Below are 19,567 nucleotides of genomic sequence, written 5' to 3' on the forward strand. Positions count from 1 at the left end.
TGTCAATTAATGTAAGCACAAATTGATGCAACATATCTCAATTTTACTATATAATCCTAATAATTAGGACAAGTTTTGAAATAGTTTCTATGGAATCATGAACAGTATTGTTAGAAAAGGATATGCAAATGTGATTTTTGGTTAAAGTATTTTAAATACTCGAGAAAGGGTGCACAAGTTTTTGACAAAGAAAGTCTCACAAATATATATTGAATAATTCAAGAAAAAATCTCTCGATTAAGATGGCCGTAAGAATTAGAAAGTTGGTCGAACTCCTTAACTAAAACACTAAGTATATTTTAAAATAATTAACAATTATATTATTAAATTGATAAGTTTTATCAATAACACATTACTTGAGAATCTGTAGGAATGGTGCTGTTAAATGCACCAGCAAATAAACATTAATGGCCAGAAGAAGGTAATTAATCTGGATTTTAAGTAGTTTATAATTAAAGAGGGCGTGCCCAATATACAAATACAAGAAGTGCCCAAACTGGTGTGGGCATGTCTTGTATATGGTATGGTCTATTTCTCTTGTTTCTTTTCCTGCCTTTTTCTTCTCAGTACTCTTCTCTATTCGTTTCTCTCTCTTGGCTTTAACCCTGGAGACTTGACTTGAAAACTTCCGGCATTGACTTTACCCACGCCGGCAGCCTGACTCAACGCCTTATCGGTGAGCTCAATATATTATTATTATTATTATTTTTTGGTCATTTATATTTTCAGGTTTAATTCATGTTGCCTGAAACCCATAGAAGCTGTTACACTTCCTCCATATCACGAAAATATTACCTGAAGATTTTGTCAATTTTTTTCCTCACAATCCTAGCCATTTAAAGCAGGTTAAATTGGCCGATATGTAATTTAACACTATTTGAGTAGTAGTTTTATCTCTCAAATAAGTGATATTTGTTGCTATTTTCATTTTTGTTAATTTCCATGTATGTTTCTCAGGCTTTTTCCATGTCTTCCATCGAATACAAGATAAAGCTGGCAGTTGCTGTTGAGAAACATACGGGGAATGATTTTCTAGCATTTATTACAAAGATGCTTCTTTTGGGTTATTTTCTTTAATCCTTTGTCAGTCTTGATGCATGTCAATGCGAGGTGAAGGTTGTATGCGAGAGAATGTGTTTGGATGTTTTGGCAGTGTGGGCGGGTTCAGGCAAATGGGGTAAAGCTAGATATTGGCTTTCAGAAGCCTCCGGTATTTGGATGGTAGCTGCGAAATTCAGCTGCTCCAGGAGAAATTAGAGGCTTCAAGCGCAGGGACTCAACAGAGAAGTGGAAGGACAGCGTTTGAGACTAGGTGAGAAGGTTGAATATTAGAGGGGGAGTTTCATTTCCAGAGGATAAAGAGCTTCAAATAATGGATTCATGGATGCCCGTGACACCAGAGAAGCCAATTCCAACAAGATCTAATCCGATCCCGGTCAACTGGGATGGGAACCCAATGGGGAGAGCAAATTGGCAGGAAGTAATTGAATTCTCAAATGGGTATGCAGAGGAGATGCCAAATTACAATGGGTTGAGGCGAAATTCGAACCTGACAGGGCAGGTGGTTCAGAAAGAAGGGTACAATGGCTATGATGCAGGATTGGCTCAGAAGAACAGGATGATCAATCACATTGCAGGGTCTCACACTCAGACCTTACACAGTGACAACTCAGGTTGGAAGAATGATACATTTGCACAACTGCTACTAATGCAGAATGCCACCCTCACAACCACTGCAAACAGGGACCCGAACGGAAGCCAAAACATGGCAGCAAATAGTCCCTTGATGCCAAATTCGCATTTGCAGTCTCATGTTGATTGCAGCCAGAGAGATTCGACCACCTCTGATGGTCTGTTGTTCAACAACCAGAATCACTATGCAGGCTTTGACCCTTCGAGTAATTTGGCAAATAGGCCTCTGATTCTGGAAATGCATTCTCGAGTTGACAGCAATCTAAGAGAGAACCCTGCAAGTTTGTTTTTCAGCAACCAAAATCACTACTCGGGTTCAAACTCATCGGACTACAGTGACAACTATACCCAGATACCCAACTGTAAGACATATATAGTTTCTTTTTTTAATTTTGCATCTATTGGTGCCCATTTATGCAAGTAGGAATGCGTGCTACAAATTATCCAGAGGATCATCATTATGAATTTTCTTCTTTTTTTTCCTCTCTCTCTCTCTCTGTTCATTTCTAATTTTTGAAGATAGTATATAAATAGAACTGGGTAGGCATTAGATATCATGTGATGAAGAATCAATTCTATATAGCACTTTAATTATACAAGAAACATGGACTTGTATCAACACATCCATAACAGATGACTACTTCATGAAAATCATTTGTGCACCCATGGAAATTGGGTCGTTTGTACAAAAATATGTTACCCTCCGATTCTTCATAAGATAAAAGAAAAATGTACTTCAATTTATCTGCAATAATTAACTTGCTTTTTAAGGTAAGAGTTTTTAATTATTGTAGTATTTCGTTAGGAAGAATAGCACCAAATTAGACTGCACACTGCTACTAGGAAAGGACAATGTATTCCAATATGCTACAAGGCCTGACATGTAATTGCCATTCTTTGATGTGTTTACTGACCTCATTGTAAGTGTTATCACATACAAAAAACAAAAAATTGGAATGCCACAAGAAATAATAAGTTTAGCTCCTCTGGATTTACAAAATTATTTCAATGTTACATTATCTTTCATTATTTTCAGTAAGGAAATCAATGAAATCTGTTTTTCTCCTATAGATGGATTCCCCATACCTTATGAACCGCACTGGGATCTAAATTCCGCAGCAGCAGAAATAAATGCTGCCTCAAGTGTTACCAACACACTCCAGTTCGCACCAATAACACCAGATCGGGTCAAGAAGCTAGAGAACAACCAGTATTCTGCAACACCGAACATAATAAGAAACGAAAGCTCAAGTGAGGCAAGGGACAATGATACTTCACTTACATCATTAGGAAACAAGTCAACTCTGGACCTGAGTGATGAACTTTTACAGAGCATTGTAAACTCATCTCCTGCTGCCAATAATACACTACACAAAGAAAATAAAGATTCTGAGAAGGGAAGTATTCCTGGCTTGAATCTGAACGAGACACCCCAGCAGAAACCACCAAGACGAAGAAAACACAGGCCCAAGGTAATAAGGGAAGGCAAGCCCAAAAGGACTCCAAAGCCTAAAACTCCAAAAAATACCAAGGAGGCCCAGACAACAAAGAGGAAGTACGTGCGCAAGAATATTCAGAAAGAATCAGCACCTGAACTGGCTGATGCTTCAAGGGAGATGGTCAAGGCCAACGGCAAAACAGCTGCAAAATCTTGCCGGAGAGCACTAAATTTTGATGTGGAGAAGATTGTTGATGAAAGCCAGGAATTAGCAGTTGGTCAGCAGGAGTTGCCTCATTGGAATAAAGGGGCCTTTAGTTTGAGTTCAGACTCTCGAGCCACAGAATTGTGCCCTGGAACTTACAGTGTTTCTGGAACAAAGTCTGTTGTGCAGATTGAACAGTGGACGGGCTTAATGGAAGAACAGCAGCAATCTGGAAACATAAATGATCTAATCCATTCCACAAGTCAATTGCAAACTAACTATGTACCACTGCAACAAAGGCAAGCAGCTGCAGCGTCATTAGCTCCAGAGAAAGACTGGTCCGTAGAAGATCCACATGTGATAGGGAGAAATATAGATGAGAGATATTCTGACCCTTTCCAAAACAGCTGTAGCAATGGATGGAATCCCATATCACAACAAATCCATGCTGAAGGAATAGACAAAGTAGTCTTTCAAGCAAACTCTAATTATGATAGCATGGAGAAAGAATTGTCTAGGAATACAACCCAATCAGTTCCAAAGTTTCCATCTAATTCCAGTGCAGCAAGAGGGTCCAAGAGAGAGCATTTTCATATTATCGAGGGCACAAATCCCAATATCCAATATCCAGTCATTTCAATGTTGTACCAAGAGATCCAAACGGATGAATGTTGCAAAAAGGGCCAAGTTCTTGGCAGAGGTTTATCAGAAACTTACAAAAAAAAGAAAACTGTGAGTGGACTCCATACAAACATCTCTGGAATGCCTTGCGTAACAGAAGTTGAAGATGGTTCGGGAAAAGCTAAAACAAAACAAATGAATGATAACAGTGTAAATGGGCTTACAGAAACAACAAACCATGACATATCGAACTTTTACTTCAAAAGTCCTAAAATTGCTGAGAGGCAAAGTGAGGCCAACAAATTTACCTCTGAGAGGTGCAACCACTCTATGACTGCAGGACAGAATTTGCTGATGCAAGAGATTTCGTCTGATCTGCGTTCACATGCAGAAGTGACGAAAGAGACCAGCAGATTAACTTCAGTCCATGGCTATCCCTCCCTAGCTGCAATTGAGGATTGTTACATGCTCCAACCATCTCCTCCCAAACAAGTCCCCAAATCGGAGAACCAGGTACTTCAAACTTCCCATGTTCCTTCAACAAAGCATATCATGGGACCCATTCCATCAAGATCAGTTTCAGCTAGAAGAAATAAAGTTCCAAAAAGCGACGATGCCTTGTATGCTTATCAGAAATCCCCAGCAAAACCAAGAGGTAAATTTTGTATCAGAAAGACTTTATAAAATGTGGCATTTCATAAACTTAACATGATATCCTGGTATGTTCTACTCACTAGATTGGTATCAACCTATCGATATTTGATGTAGGTCGTCCACCAAAAAAAAGGATATATGCTATTCCCATAGATGAGATCATATATCGATTGAAGAGTCTAGATCTCAATGAGAGGAGCACTGAATTGGCCAGGGACAAGCAAAATGCAGTTGTCCTATACAAAGGATACGGTGCACTTGTTCCATACCCAGGGTTTGAACTGATAAAGAAACGTAAACCACGACCTAAAGTAGACCTTGACCCAGAAACAAATAGAATTTGGAACCTTTTGATGCATACAGAAGGAAGCAAAGACTTTGAAGGAACTGACAAGGAAAAGGAGAAATGGTGGGAAGAGGAAAGAAAGGTTTTTCGTGGTCGAACTGATTCATTTATTGCAAGAATGCACCTCATTCAAGGTAAAGTCTCTTATAGTTGTAGCCTCACATTCAGTGTTACACAACTAGAGCACCATTGATGTTAAGTTCAGAAAGATCAATATAACGAAAAAATAAAAATAAAGCAAACAATAGAAATGAATTATCAGTCCAGAAAATTAAAACAATAAAAAGGAGATGAGAAAAAAGAAAGGATATAGATACCAGAAAAACATAGGGGATGTAGATTTGATTGTAGTAGAGTTCATACAAGAATCGCAGAAAATTTTACTGGAATATTCTGAATGAGGAAGTCAAATTTGCATTTTTCTAGTTTCCACAGGCAGACCATATATGACGGCTTTTATACTTACACATGCACCAACAATAAAAATAACCTAGTAAGATACAAAGGTATTCAACTAGCGGCATATTTACCAGACATAATAACACTCTTCACAGGAGATAGACGCTTCTCACGATGGAAAGGATCTGTTGTTGACTCGGTGATAGGAGTCTTCCTAACCCAAAATGTTTCAGACCATCTTTCAAGGTAAATTCACTAATTTTCACAGAATTCTGGGTAGTATTTCCCGTGAGAGTAAAACTTGAAGTTCAAGAAACAATATTTATGATTTTTTCCCATCTTCGCAGCTCTGCTTTCATGTCTTTGGCCGCACGATTTCCTCTTCATTCAATGAGCAACAGAACATGTTATAATAGTGGGACAAGCACACTGTCAGAGGAATCAGAAGTCTGTATAAATCATCAGGATGACACCATTGGATGGCAAGAAAAAGTTCCAAGTCAACCTATCTTCAGTTATAGCTCTATGACTCACCTTGGATCAACAGAGCATCAAAGAGACAGTGAAACTACAGGAAGAGAGAGGAGCATAGTGGACGCACATAGTCAGAGCATGGGGGAAGACGTCATATCATCACAAGATTCTTTTGATTCCTTAAACGTACAGGGCCCTGGAGGACCAAGATCCAGCTCAGGCTCCAATTCAGAAGAGGAAGATTTTATAACTGGCTGCAGACCAAGTGAGATTCACTTTCCAACTTTAACAAATCTTCTACAGATGGAGAAAACCACATTCAAGGAATTTTACAGCCAAAATACCTGTTCACTAGCGGATGAGGGATCCAGGCAAGCGCACAAGCAATCTAAAAATATTGAGCATACCCAGAAAAAAAAAAGATTGGACAGAGCAGATGATTTCAATGGCCCTTATGCATTTACTTATCCTTCATGCGACTACCATTTGCACATAAACCCAGAATTTAGAATTGCTGAAGTAGAGAATTTTAAAGCATTTAGTGAAGAAAGCATATCTCCTTTGCCTTCAATTGATGTCAGATTCACAAAGATGAAAGATGAAAATGGCAATGGCTTTAGGACTGAAGGATGGGCAGGAAGTGAAGGTGGAAGAACAGTACAACAGAATGAACTACTATGTTCTCAAGAAACACAAAGAATGGGCCCCTCTATACCATTAAGCAACCACTCAGTACACCAGGAAAGCATTTCTAAACCAGGTCCTCACACTGTTTATGATTTATCATCCTGCCACAATCATCAACTGGAAATGAACAAATTCCTCCGATTGGAAAGCCCATCTGTGGCAGAACCTGTAAAACTTGCAGAAGCACTGGCTAAAAGGCAGAATAACGCCACACAGCAAATTCCAAGTGTCCCTAAAGTCACAGAGAATGCTGGAGAAAGAATCTCAGTAGAAAATAAGCAAATGCAAATGCACTTGGAAAATAGATTTATCAAACCAAATTCAAATGAGCAAGCTTATTCTTTTGGTCATGCTTATGATAAGACAAGTTCAAAAATTTCAAAAGCCAAAAAAGGAAGGACAGAGAGTGACAAAACGAGTGCAGTTGACTGGGACAGTTTAAGAAAGCAAGTACATGCCAGTAGTAGAAACATAGAAAGAAGCAAAGATACGCAGGATTCACTGGACTATGAAGCAATAAGACTTGCAAATGTTGCTGAGATTTCTAAGGCAATAAAGGAACGAGGGATGAATAACATGCTAGCAGAACGAATCAAGGTACACGTGTTAGAGCAAGTCTCAAAAACCTTGATATTTTAAACTATCAGCTTCAAATGGCTCCATGAATGAATCATTATTCAACACATAAAAGTATTCTTCACCAAAATAAAGAAAAAAAGACAAAAAAAAGTAAGTGGTTTCACAACATTGCAGGATTTCCTGAACCGACTGGTTAGAGAACATGGAAGCATGGATTTGGAATGGTTAAGAGATGTTCCCCCTGATAAAGCAAAGTAAGCCATCCCACAAACATCTTACTCTACTTTTCACATAAATAATGTACTCATTTACATCTTAAAAGAAAAAATGCCTGTGCTACAGGGATTATCTATTAAGCATACGCGGACTTGGGCTGAAAAGTGTGGAGTGTGTGCGGCTTTTAACGCTCCATCATCTAGCTTTTCCAGTAAGATTTATATGAAACTACTTCCCACTTTATCAGCTTACAAGGGGCGAAGAAAAAAATCAGCTAATTAATACATTACATTGCTCTTTCCTAAAGGTGGACACAAATGTTGGAAGGATAGCAGTTCGGCTGGGATGGGTCCCCCTTCAACCCCTGCCCGAGTCACTTCAGTTACACCTCCTAGAATTGTTAGTACACATCCAATTAATAATTATGAATATTTTCAATGCTAAAAATGCTAATCAAAATCCCATACAGGTATCCGGTGCTGGAGACTATTCAGAAATATCTCTGGCCAAGATTATGCAATCTCGATCAACGAACATTGTAACCCCAACGCACCTCCTCATTCAATGTTTAATTAACAGTATTTTCCATGCAAAAATACTAGGATAAAAGAATACCTATTCCGTACCAATAAAGCTATTACTAACCAATAGAGTAATGCTAATACAGGTATGAGCTACACTATCAATTGATTACATTCGGAAAGGTATGTAAATGTACAGTTTTGTATATGCTGTTGCCTTTAAAAGAAAATTTATCAGTAGCAAATAAAGAAAAGACTAATATATTTGCAACGTGCTTTGATATCCATGCAGGTCTTCTGCACAAAAAGTAAACCAAATTGCAATGCATGTCCAATGAGAGGAGAGTGCAGACACTTTGCAAGTGCTTTTGCAAGGTTTGCACTCAGATATCTGTCCTATGGCTATGTTTGCCTCTACCATTATGAAGGCATATTAAGAAATAATTCATCAGAAACACCAGCATTTTCCTGGAGTTATATTCAAACCCAATAACTTGGAACCAAATTTTTGTAATATATAGATTAATATGCAATTTAGTAGCGTCCACAAGGCATATAAAAGATAAACCACCAGTGGCTCCTAGTCCTTTTGGCATGAAGTAATTGACATTTTTTTGCAATGTGACTGCAGAAGAAATATGAAACTTCAAGTGACTAACTTACGAGATATTAATTTTACTTCTTGTCAATGGCAAACAGAGAACATAAGGCAACCAAAATATCAGAAAAATTAGAACTCGTAGAATAGAAAATCCATTCCTCTCAAAACTGCCCAACCCATATTCTCATACATATCAGTGGCATGTACTCTTGATAAAAAGAGTAAACTCATTCTTCTCAGAACCCCCAGCTCATCCTCCCAGATGCATGGATCCAGTATTCTCTTAATGAAACTGACCACAAGCATTATTGTTTCAGCGCAAGACTTGCACTGCCAGGGCCCGAAGAAAAGAGTATTGTGGACTCAACTGTTCCCATTCCAGATGAGAGAAATCCAGCCATAATTATCAACACCCTGTCACTCCTTCCACCTGAGAACAACTCACTCAAAGGAACAGAATATGAAAGTCGAAAGTGTGAACCCATCATTGAAGAACCAGCAACCCCAGAACAAGAATGCACGGAGATCTCGGAAAGCGACATTGAGGACACATTTTATGAGGATCCTGATGAGATTCCCACCATCAAACTCAACATTGAAGAGTTCACTGTAAATCTACAAAACTACATGCAAGAGAAGATGGAACTCGAAGAATGTGACATGTCAAAGGCTTTGGTTGCCTTAAAACCAGAAGTGGCTTCTATACCTACAGCTAAACTGAAGAATGTGAGTCGGCTACGAACAGAACACCAAGTGTAAGTACATATATCTTGCAGAAAATTGCAGCTTTCAATTAAATATTAAGGAAATCTAGCCCTAATTGGATAAACTGTTATTTGGAAATTAAGTTTAAAAAAAAAAAGGGTGTCTGCGTAAACTCTGCTTCATGCACTCTTGACAACTTCCATCCTGGAATGGTGCAGGTATGAACTTCCAGATTCACATCCGCTCTTGGAAGGGGTTAGTAATCTTGACATTCTAAAGTTATAGAGTGACCTTAAACTATGAAACTGTAGTTAAGCATTACCTTATCAATTTTGCAGATGGACAGACGAGAACCTGATGATCCAAGCCCATATCTTCTTGCTATATGGACACCAGGTAAGCACATAACATATCATAGCTTCAGTTGCTATACTTACACGTGAAATAATCTCAGAATATGAATAAAAAATAGCAAGATATATTCTTGAGATCACCCAATGCACTTTATATGTATATAAATTTTAATACATAACATAGTCAAAACACAAGATAAAGTGATGGGTGGCCCAAGGATGTTCTATTTTCCCATAACTATCATTCTCCTGTAACAGATATGAGGATACAGGTTTGGGTTTGACATATATTTACAATCATATTTGCAAAACTTGTTATTAGGCGAAACAGCAAATTCAATTCAACCACCAGAAACAAGATGTGGTTCCCAAGAGCCTAACAAATTGTGCAATGAGAAGACATGCTTCTCATGCAACAGTGAAAGAGAAGCTAATGAACAAACGGTCAGAGGGACATTACTGGTGAGTGAATTAAATTCAATGATGCATAGGTAACACTCCTGAAGGTCATGGGAAAAAAAGGCATGACAGACTATTGTAATCTTTTGCTGATGTTTACATCATCTAAATACAGATACCATGTAGAACAGCAATGAGAGGGAGCTTTCCTCTCAATGGTACATACTTTCAAGTTAATGAGGTAGGTTTATCAAAGATATATGCTTATTCTCTTAGTTCTAGTGTCCATGGTGGATACAAGCGCAATCAGTCTGGCATTATGAGAGCTGATAGGATGACTATTTATTGTTTTGTCCAGTCATACCATTGAATATTTAGAGACTCTAGTTCCATGGTTATAAAACTGACCTAAACTATACTATTGTGCAGGTATTTGCAGACCATGAATCTAGCTTGAACCCAATCGATGTTCCAAGAGCATGGATATGGAATTTGCGAAGAAGGACTGTCTACTTTGGAACCTCTGTAACAACAATATTCAAAGGTAAGATGAAATTATATGCAAGCATTTACTAAATGGCTATCACATTTTAATTAAAAAAGGAGCTTACAGAAAACCTGTTTACCAGGCCTATCAACCGAGGGAATTCAATTATGCTTTTGGAGAGGTATGGACTATAACTTTAATTACCTACCTTGCTTTACTGATGTGATTGGGATCATCTAATGTCAGGTGCATAATACAAGAAAGAGGATGAAACAATAGATAGCCAAATTTTTAAGTTAAAAAATAATGCAATTAGCTTTTCCAAGTCTCTCTTGCTCTGAGCACAGAAAATTATAGAGGATTGGATCATTGAAAGTACTGTAAGTTACAAATGACCTTTAGTGGGGGTGTGAATGACTCTGTAAAAACCCAATTTTATGTTACTTATTGTCTGTAAATGGGGGATGTATGAGCATGTGGGTGTGCATTAGAGACACACAGAGAGATTGAATACTATATTAAACAATCAATAAAGACATATTACATAGTAGTAGTTCGCAATATTATAGGTAGACTACTCTTCTAATTTCATGACAAAACATACTTAACGTGCATAAACATACACCACCTAAGTGATTTAATAATGAGGGTTGCATTTAACACTAAATCATCGCTGGTCCAGTCTAACATTATTATGTACATATAGACCGTGGTAAATCACCAAAAAATGCAATAAAAAATGAGAGAATATTAACCAGCCAATGGAAATCAAATATATGCACATATAAGATTTGAAGTTAAGACCCCTAACATACCAATATTAAAAACTAGATGAGTAATCTTTTTGGTCATGGAATATATAATACATTGCCTAGTTGGTTTCTAAATCATCATGAAACCCATACTTCTCGCTCCATTTCTTATTGTTCACCTTTGAGTGCTGCTAATTTACTAAACATAACTTTGAAACTCTAAAAAACAAAACCATCCATATGATTTTTCTACCGCAATAAAACGTGCTCTGTTGCTTAGCAGCAAGCACAGCATCCCCCCAAAAGATATCATCATAATATACCAATATTCTATCATGTTATAATTGGCTAATCTTTAGAATCGTTTTGGCAGGATTTGTCTGTGTGAGGGGATTTGACCAGAAAACACGGGCACCCCGGCCTCTAATGGCCAGATTGCACTTCCCTGCAAGTAAGTTGGTCAAGTCAAAAACTAAGAACCAGAGATAAACAGGATATGATACAGAAAGGATCTCTAGCAGAAGGTACAAACCAAGGCTGCTGATACCAAAAAAAAAAAATGCTGACCAGGTGATAAGGAAGATCATTTACTAACAGATTGCTGTCGGTTCAATTAAAATTCTTCTAACATGTTATGCATCACTACCTGATAGACAGGGAATAGGGCAACCCATGACAAGAGGAATGCAGTTTGTAAACAATTGAAATTATGATCATTATATCATTCTTGCTCGTGAAAGAGCCATTCTTATAAAATTGGCCACTGTCACTCTAGACACATGTTATGTGACACCATTCCGCTTTTAGTAATCAATAAAATGATGCATCGTTGGATGTAAGATTGAATGTATAACATATTGCGACATCAAATCCTTCCCACACAACTTAGCAACACAAATGCATTTCGGCATTACACAATCATCCCAATAATACTTATTAAATTCTTTCTTCCTGAATTTTGGTCACATGCCTATGATTCCAGTGTCTTCAAGATATCTCATCAATACGTTTGATGATCAATACAAAGTTAAAGAAATTATCATCCTTAAAATCAGTACAATATATCAGGGCATCCACATCATGCTTGCTATAATGTTAAAGACTAATATGTGAAAATTTAACAGTCATCCATCCAAATTAGATGGGACATTAGGCTCCACATCGTATGAGATGAATCATACAATCAGAAGTGGTACTTTGCTTAAAACTTTGCAATAAACCTGTGGCTTAATCAAACCTTTGTTGCAATGCAGAGCTACATTAGGTGACAATCAACTCATACATGATTCCATCTTGGTGCTAAAATAAACATTCTTTTTTTACGTCTCTTCTCAAAAAACTCAATTATACGAAAATGTTGTGTCAAACTGGTTGTTAACACATATCTGCCCATGAATTGATACATGACCATGCTATAATTAACAAGAGATTTCAAACTACAATAGAAGCTAGAAAAAATCTAGAGAAATGGAATGTTACATCTTCGAGAACCTAGAAAAACCATAATCAAACGATCCATGCAAAAAACTACCATACGAACAGGATAAATGCATCTAGAGCCTTATTCGTGAATTTCTGCCGGTATCCATCACCCATCACGTGAATACCAGTAAGAGATACAGCTAATTCACCAAAATAGAAAAGTAAAAGTCATCTATGAAAATTCTTTTGACGATAAGGAACTCCGGAGACCATGCAGACACAAGTCTTATACCCAATTAAACCACAGACCATGCAAATACAAGTGTTATACCCGGTTAAACCCTAGACCCGTGTAACGAGCCCCATCACAAAAGTGAAATATGAAAATCTGACACTATTGGACCTAATAAAACTTTGATCGCAATGTGCTATAGGAAGTTTTTTTTTTTTTTTTTGAGTACGCAATGCACTCTTATAAGAAGTTATTTGAGTGAATTAATCGAAGTCATTTAGTAATTTATTAGTTATAGTCTTAAAACAACCTGTAAGAAATTGATCCGCGCAATTAAGCAAATTACCGCAGCAAACACACACGCCTTCCATATCAAAACAGACAAGGTGATGTGATCGACTCGGCCATCAACAGACTTATAATCAGATAACATACGAAAATTTGCACCACAAGAATTGAAGGAGGATATTCCGATGTACTCTGTCTAGTGGTTGAGAGAATGTGGAAAATAAATGACACTAAAACCTTAAAACTTAGATTCTTCATCAGTTCGGGGACCAGAGAAGACAGGTCCTTAAGTCAAACAGGTCGAGCACGAACCGAGAACATTTAATCAAAATTTCCGATTTACTTCTCTCTCTTTTTAATTATTATCGGAAACGACGGTGAACATGAACTCGTAATTTTCTTTCCTTCGTTTCCTCAGAATTCTAAGCAACCAAAATTCGATAAAGCAAACGGATAAAAAGAACATAATCAGCATAATGCAAACTTTAGAGCTAAGGTTTCTAAATGGCGATTTCAGATCAAACTCTGAAACTAAGAAAAAGCAAGCGTACCGTTTTACGTGAAAAGAAGCGGATAGCCGATCGAGAGGTAGAGTGTGAGAGGTGGCGTGTTGGATTAAAATGTTGGGAGGGCTTTAAAGCTTCTGCGATTCACTTCCACTGTTCCACATAATGGTTTGCCTTTTGCCGCCACTCCGTCTTCCCTCCACAATGAAATTTTGTTCTCTCGATCAATCGGTACATGGGATTTTGGTGAAACTTCTCCTTGTATGGACACGTGGTGGATAATTATAAAGCCTCGTTTATTTTAAAAAATGAAACGATATAAATTGAGATTAAAATTAAAAATTGAATAAAATATTATTTTTATATTAAAATTTGAAAAGGTTTAATTATTTATTTTATTTTGTATGAAAATTTAAAAAAATTATAATGATGAAATGAGACGTGATGAAAATTTTTATGAAATTAAACAATCTAAATTCCATCTTTTATGAATTAATCTATTATCTGAAGTATAGTGTATATATCATACCATTTACATCACTTTAATATAATAAAATATAATTTATATATTCAAATTTAAATCAAATTATATTATATAAAATACTTAATAACACCAGCTTAAAAGTAAATTTTTTTCTTTTCAGGTTCGACAGATATATATATATATATATATATATTAATGCAATATAAGGAACGAATATTTTATGGTAATCACTGTAATCATGGTAAGTATTTGAGAGTAATACTACTAATTATATCAAATTCTTAATTTTCACTATCTTCTAATCATTCTATTACGTGACTTTAGATGATTATAAATTATTTATTATATTTTACTTATATACCTATTATTTAATATTACATCATGAGATTATGAGAATACAATAAAAAATAAATAATGAATATATTTTTTTAAATAGATATAAATAACCCACAATAAATATATATATAGAAAAAAATATTTTATTAACTATTTAATTTTAATTATTGGGGAAATATAATATAATTATAGTTTATGGTGCAGTTATAGAATTACGGCTCTTTTTCAATAAAACTCTAGCATTCTTTATATGAATTATATAAAACGAACTCGTATTTTTATCTTTCTCATTACAAAAAAGTGATATTGATGATAAAATCATTTGGAATTACTTAAGATTTCATTCAAAGAGTTACCGATTTAACTATCTTCAAAGAAAGCAGAAAAACCCAAACAAAAAATTGAGAAGTGTTTAATGTGACTTAATGTGATTAATCAAATTATAAAATTATTTTTATGATAAAATAGATATGACTTATTATATTAAATCACTTAGAGTAATACCATATGCTCTATAATTTACACTACTCATTTTTCTCTTGATGTAGCACCGCATGACTTGTTAAAATACATAAAAATAAAAAATAAAAAACAAAAATAAAAGGGTAGGAGGAATCAATGATTTTAATTTTCATATTTTTCTGTTTTCAAACTTTATTTTATTTTGAACATATATATTTTAAATTTTGTTAATTAGCTATATAACACCATATTGTAGTGCCAAAGTGAATGATGTAAGTTAGGCCCCGCTTGGTTACACAGATGAGATGAGATAAGATGAGATGTTTTAAATAGTAATAAATAAAATGTTGTTATAATATAATTTTTGAATATTAATTTTGTATTGGGATTTGAAAAAGTTAGATTGTTTATTATATTTTGTATTGGAATTTGAAAAATGTGTAATGATGAGTTGAGATGAGATGAGATGAGATTTTTAGTTTTGGCTAAACAAACAAGGCCTTAAAGGCCATGGTAGCTAGCGTATTAATTTTTTTTATATAAAAGTTGAGTTTTGCTACTAATCATTTACACATATTATATTTTATTTTTATTTTTTAATAATTAAATTATATTACTCATTAATGTATACACCAAATATTTGATAAAAAAAATTTAAAATATATATATAATGTATGGTGTCAAAATAATAAGTAAATTTTTTCATAAAATTCATAGACCCACCCAAGATTTGTAAAAAAAAAAATCATTTATTAATCAATTGAAGTACGTAGATCAGACTTGGCTCTTAAATCGAGCTCTTCCCTCTGTCTGGAAGCCTAAACCGGAACAGAATGGTCATGAACTTGGGTCAGGGCCGTTAGGATGGGCTCAACCATCTCTCCAAAACTAGCCCAATTAGGGCTATATATTCGTCTCGCTAAGCAGTCCATTTTCTCTGTCGTGATCAACCAACCAGGTTAATGGAGATCCAGAAAGAGAACCGCAACATCCACGACCACCAACGCCGTCAGATGGCGGCGAAATTCGAGCTGAAGCGCAAGCTTTTCAAGGCCTTTCTAAGAGATCCTGATCTCCCTGCCGAGGTTCGGGAACAGCAGCAGTACAAGCTGGCCAAGTTGCCCAGAAACAGCTCCTTCACGCGCCTCAGAAACCGGTGCATCTTCACGGGTCGCCCTCGCGGCGTGTACCAGTTCTTCCGGATGTCCCGTATCGTTTTCCGTGAATTGGCCTCCCGAGGTGCTCTCAATGGCGTTAAGAAAGCGTCTTGGTAGAGGAGTAAGGAAGGGATTATATTTTGTGCTTCTGTTAGATTGAACGAACGAACGAAAGATATTTGTGATTTTGAAATGAAATATTTGCTTGTTTACGGCGATGTTAGAAATAATTTCTCTGTTTTGGGATTATTTTGGTTTTGTTTTGAATGTTTGGAAAATGGGTTTCAGGAAAGTGAAAATTGAAATGCATATGGGTTGGCATCGAATTTTCTGTACATAGAATAAAAATGGTTTGTATTTGGAACCAAAATGAAAGAATTGTGGTGGAATTCATTTGGTCTTGAAATTTGATGGGGTTTCGCTGATGTTTTTCTGAATGATTTTAAAAAATCATAACTTGATGGGGTGATTAAACACAGCTGAGTTATCTGTCTCGGTTGAGTTAGATCTGTTTACCTGGTCTGGGTCTCATTTCAGCGATTTTTTCCCATTTCATTAAAGCTCTCTGGTTACGGTGATTTTGATATGATGCGGGAGACAGGGAAGTGGGAAGGCTTTCGTATGTATTGCTATGTAGAGAACGTTTGAAGCATGTAACTTTGGACTTGAATCTTCCCCTGTGCAAAAAGGGCATAATGAAAAATATCACTGAACGAAATTCCATTTGCTTGTTCTGTTTCAAAATCACAGTGAATAGGGAAACGAGAGTTTTTACCTAGTTTTATTTGAAACAAGTGTGTGAATTGAAACTCAAATTATTTGAAACCTATACAATTGAATTCTTTGTAGAATTGATTCTTTGGTACATGGGTCCACTTAGCAAATTAATGCAGAAATCTATGCAGAGCTATATTCTTAACCCTATTCATATCGTAGCGAGGTGTCCTTTATACCTTTATCCTTATTCTCAGTACTGAAGTGGTTCGTGCTACCTTCATGAAAAACCTGGCTTTGATGAAACTTGTGTAACATGGACTGATGCTACCTTTCGATAGCATTGTCTAACTTGACTATGTATGTTTTCGAAGTAGCTCCGACACCGAATCTGACTCCATATTGGTCAATTGGTTGATTAGTTTATGGGGAAGTAAATACTAAAAGGGTCAAATATGTTTGATGTCTGATTTCCTTGTGTGTGTTTGCTTGAAGTGTTAAATGTCACACTGGGGATTGGTCCTGAATGACATTGATGGAGTTTCTCTTTATGCTTTACACCATTCTTTAAAAAGAGTATATTTGCTATTTGTCAAGTTGCCAGGCAGCCTGAAAGAAGGAAAGTGAGATTTGAACAAAGCGTTGCTAGAGAGCATGCTCGTTTTAGCCAACTTGCAACCTGAAAAGGATTACACTGCAATTTTCTTACTTTCATAATTGGTATTTCGTGCCAATGTTTAGAGAGAGAGACACACACACACAGCTGGGCGTCTACCATCGGGTTTACGGTCTTGGACTATTTCTCATTGTTCCTGCAACCAAATATTGAAGCATTATATATATGGTATTGTAGAGCGAGTAGATAATATATGAACCATTAAGTAGAACTAATTATTATAAATTTTTTTATATGGAACCTGTACAATGTATTTGATCCAGATTTCTTAAAGAATTCAAATATTTACAAATTATAATATAAATATATCACTTGTTATGAAACCGTTCTAATTGTAAAAGAGTTTTGTTACGTACAGGCAAATTCGCATACTAATCTGCGTATAAATATTGATTCATTTATATTTTAAATTTAAATTGACATTATTTTTAATAAAATCTACTTTTTACCAATCACATTATATTAGTACACATATTAGTACACAATTATATTTGTTACTAGATTTTTTCATTGTAAAATAGTCAAAATGTTAATACAAGTTTTTCTTCAAAATATTAATATAAATTTCAAAGCAAAGCATACGGTAGGAGTTATAGATAGATAAACATGTAAGATATGAATAAACTTTTTTTTTAAAGGTGTTTTTATTATTTGTGTATGAAAAATACTTGTTGCAGTCAAATAGGGAAAGCATTGCGCAAACCTGTGTACACGTAGAAAAATAAAATGGATTGTTTTACTTGTTTTCGATTTTCCCCTCACTTGTTTTTTTCTTTCCCATACCCTCCCATTCTTTTCTTCTCCTTCATCCTCCCATTCGTTTTCCTATTTTTAAATTTTCTCCTCCCCTTTATTTTTTTATTTTTCGAATGGAATGTTTCTCTCCTTTTGTGTTCCCCTCTCATTTCTCCATTTCTTTTTCATTTTCCTTCTGTTTCTCTCTTAGTGTATTTTTGAGAAAATGAAACATTTATGTTACAACATATTGTTATCTTTGCAAAATCTGCGTGATAGCCTGGTAGGACAACTTGCCAAGTGATGAAATGGGCATGGCTTTGAAATGGGTTGCTTCAAAACACCACCCTTCTTTACCAAAAAATGAAATGGGTTGCTCCAAAACTCCTCTAAAGGCTACACATTGTCTTCTATGTTTTTTTAAAACTTGAAGCGAATACATTCTATATATATATAAACCTCTTTTTTGCTAGAAAAAGAGGATCAGATTTATCAAAAAATCACATTTTCTCACTTTAGCCCATTTTTCTAAAACCGACCTTAGCATAAAGAAGAGGAAGTAATATTTATTTGCAAAGAGAGGAAATGTCAATGAGAAATGATATTTGCAGTCGTAGTTGTGCAAGCGGCGTATAATCGCTTTGAAAAAAATGAATTAATATGAGACCCACATGAAAAAAAACTAACTTTTTAATCGTATATCCCACTCTTTTTCAAAATGATTGTGCAGCATCTACAATTCCACGACTGTATGTAGTATTGCCGAATGTCAATTGAAGCTTGTTGTGGAGAGAAATACACGCTCTCTATGTGGTAGCAGCAGCCATAAAATCTCTTTGTCACTCGCCACTTTTCTCATGCTTTAGAGTTTCTTATCACATTCCCACCACCTTATCCTCCTCCTCCTCCAACGGATCATGTCGTAAATAATGTACCCAATGTTCCTTCAATAAAAGCCCTCTAATTCCACCACTCAGGAAACCATTACTTGTGTATCTTGTGGGCCCTCGACTTCTTTAGACTCTTCTGTTTCTCCCTTAGACGAAGGCTGTGTTTGATTTTTTAACTCATCTCAACTCATTTCAATTTATTTCATATAATTATTACAATTTTTTTAACTTCCAACACAAAATATAATAAATAATTCAATTTTATCAAATCTTAAAATAATAATAATATTAAAAAATAATATTTTATTTAATTTTTATTTCAACTCAACTTAACTCAACATCCAAACCAACGATACTTAGCTTTAAATTTTCATCTATATTTTTTTTTAATATAATAGCTGACGCGGCCTAATACCCCCCAATTGCCCCTAAAAGAATTGTTTAAGACGTTATTTCAAATCATCTTATTTTATTTTATTATAATTTTTTTACATTCTTAAATAATTTAATTTTTAAAAAAATTATATTTTATTTAA

At 35.5% G+C, this 19,567-nt stretch overlaps 2 protein-coding genes across 2 annotated transcripts; both read left to right on the top strand.

The window, feature by feature from the left end:
- Positions 1-407: 407 nt before the first annotated feature.
- LOC122292185 (transcriptional activator DEMETER-like) lies at positions 408-11,968 on the top strand. The gene is made up of 21 exons (XM_043100423.1): positions 408-421; positions 1,089-1,221; positions 1,313-2,054; positions 2,764-4,611; positions 4,725-5,090; positions 5,511-5,601; positions 5,703-7,113; positions 7,270-7,349; positions 7,438-7,522; positions 7,619-7,710; positions 7,781-7,849; positions 7,979-8,015; positions 8,125-8,207; positions 8,751-9,188; positions 9,357-9,393; positions 9,477-9,534; positions 9,814-9,953; positions 10,066-10,131; positions 10,320-10,434; positions 10,520-10,558; positions 11,503-11,968. Exons 1-21 carry the CDS (start codon positions 408-410, stop codon positions 11,616-11,618), a joined length of 6,060 nt encoding a protein of 2,019 aa, XP_042956357.1. The 3' UTR covers positions 11,619-11,968.
- Positions 11,969-15,782: 3,814 nt separating this feature from the next.
- Positions 15,783-16,246, top strand: LOC122291594 (ribosomal protein S14, mitochondrial). Its single transcript, XM_043099396.1, has one exon. It carries the CDS (start codon positions 15,822-15,824, stop codon positions 16,131-16,133), a length of 312 nt encoding a protein of 103 aa, XP_042955330.1. The 5' UTR covers positions 15,783-15,821; the 3' UTR covers positions 16,134-16,246.
- Positions 16,247-19,567: the final 3,321 nt, after the last annotated feature.

This window comes from Carya illinoinensis, chromosome 13, assembly GCF_018687715.1.
Source record: "Carya illinoinensis cultivar Pawnee chromosome 13, C.illinoinensisPawnee_v1, whole genome shotgun sequence".
Taxonomy (NCBI): domain Eukaryota; kingdom Viridiplantae; phylum Streptophyta; class Magnoliopsida; order Fagales; family Juglandaceae; genus Carya; species Carya illinoinensis.

What these genes read in the sequence shown, in the direction of transcription:
- LOC122292185 (XM_043100423.1), top strand. An exon ending in GTTCCCCCTGATAAAGCAAA is followed by an intron (nt 7,350 to 7,437) that starts GTAAGCCATCCC and finishes CCTGTGCTACAG; the next exon opens with GGATTATCTATTAAGCATAC. An exon ending in CTACGAACAGAACACCAAGT is followed by an intron (nt 9,189 to 9,356) that starts GTAAGTACATAT and finishes GGAATGGTGCAG; the next exon opens with GTATGAACTTCCAGATTCAC.
- LOC122291594 (XM_043099396.1), top strand. Translation starts at nt 15,822, where the DNA reads ATGGAGATCCAGAAAGAGAACCGCAACATCCACGACCACCAACGCCGT.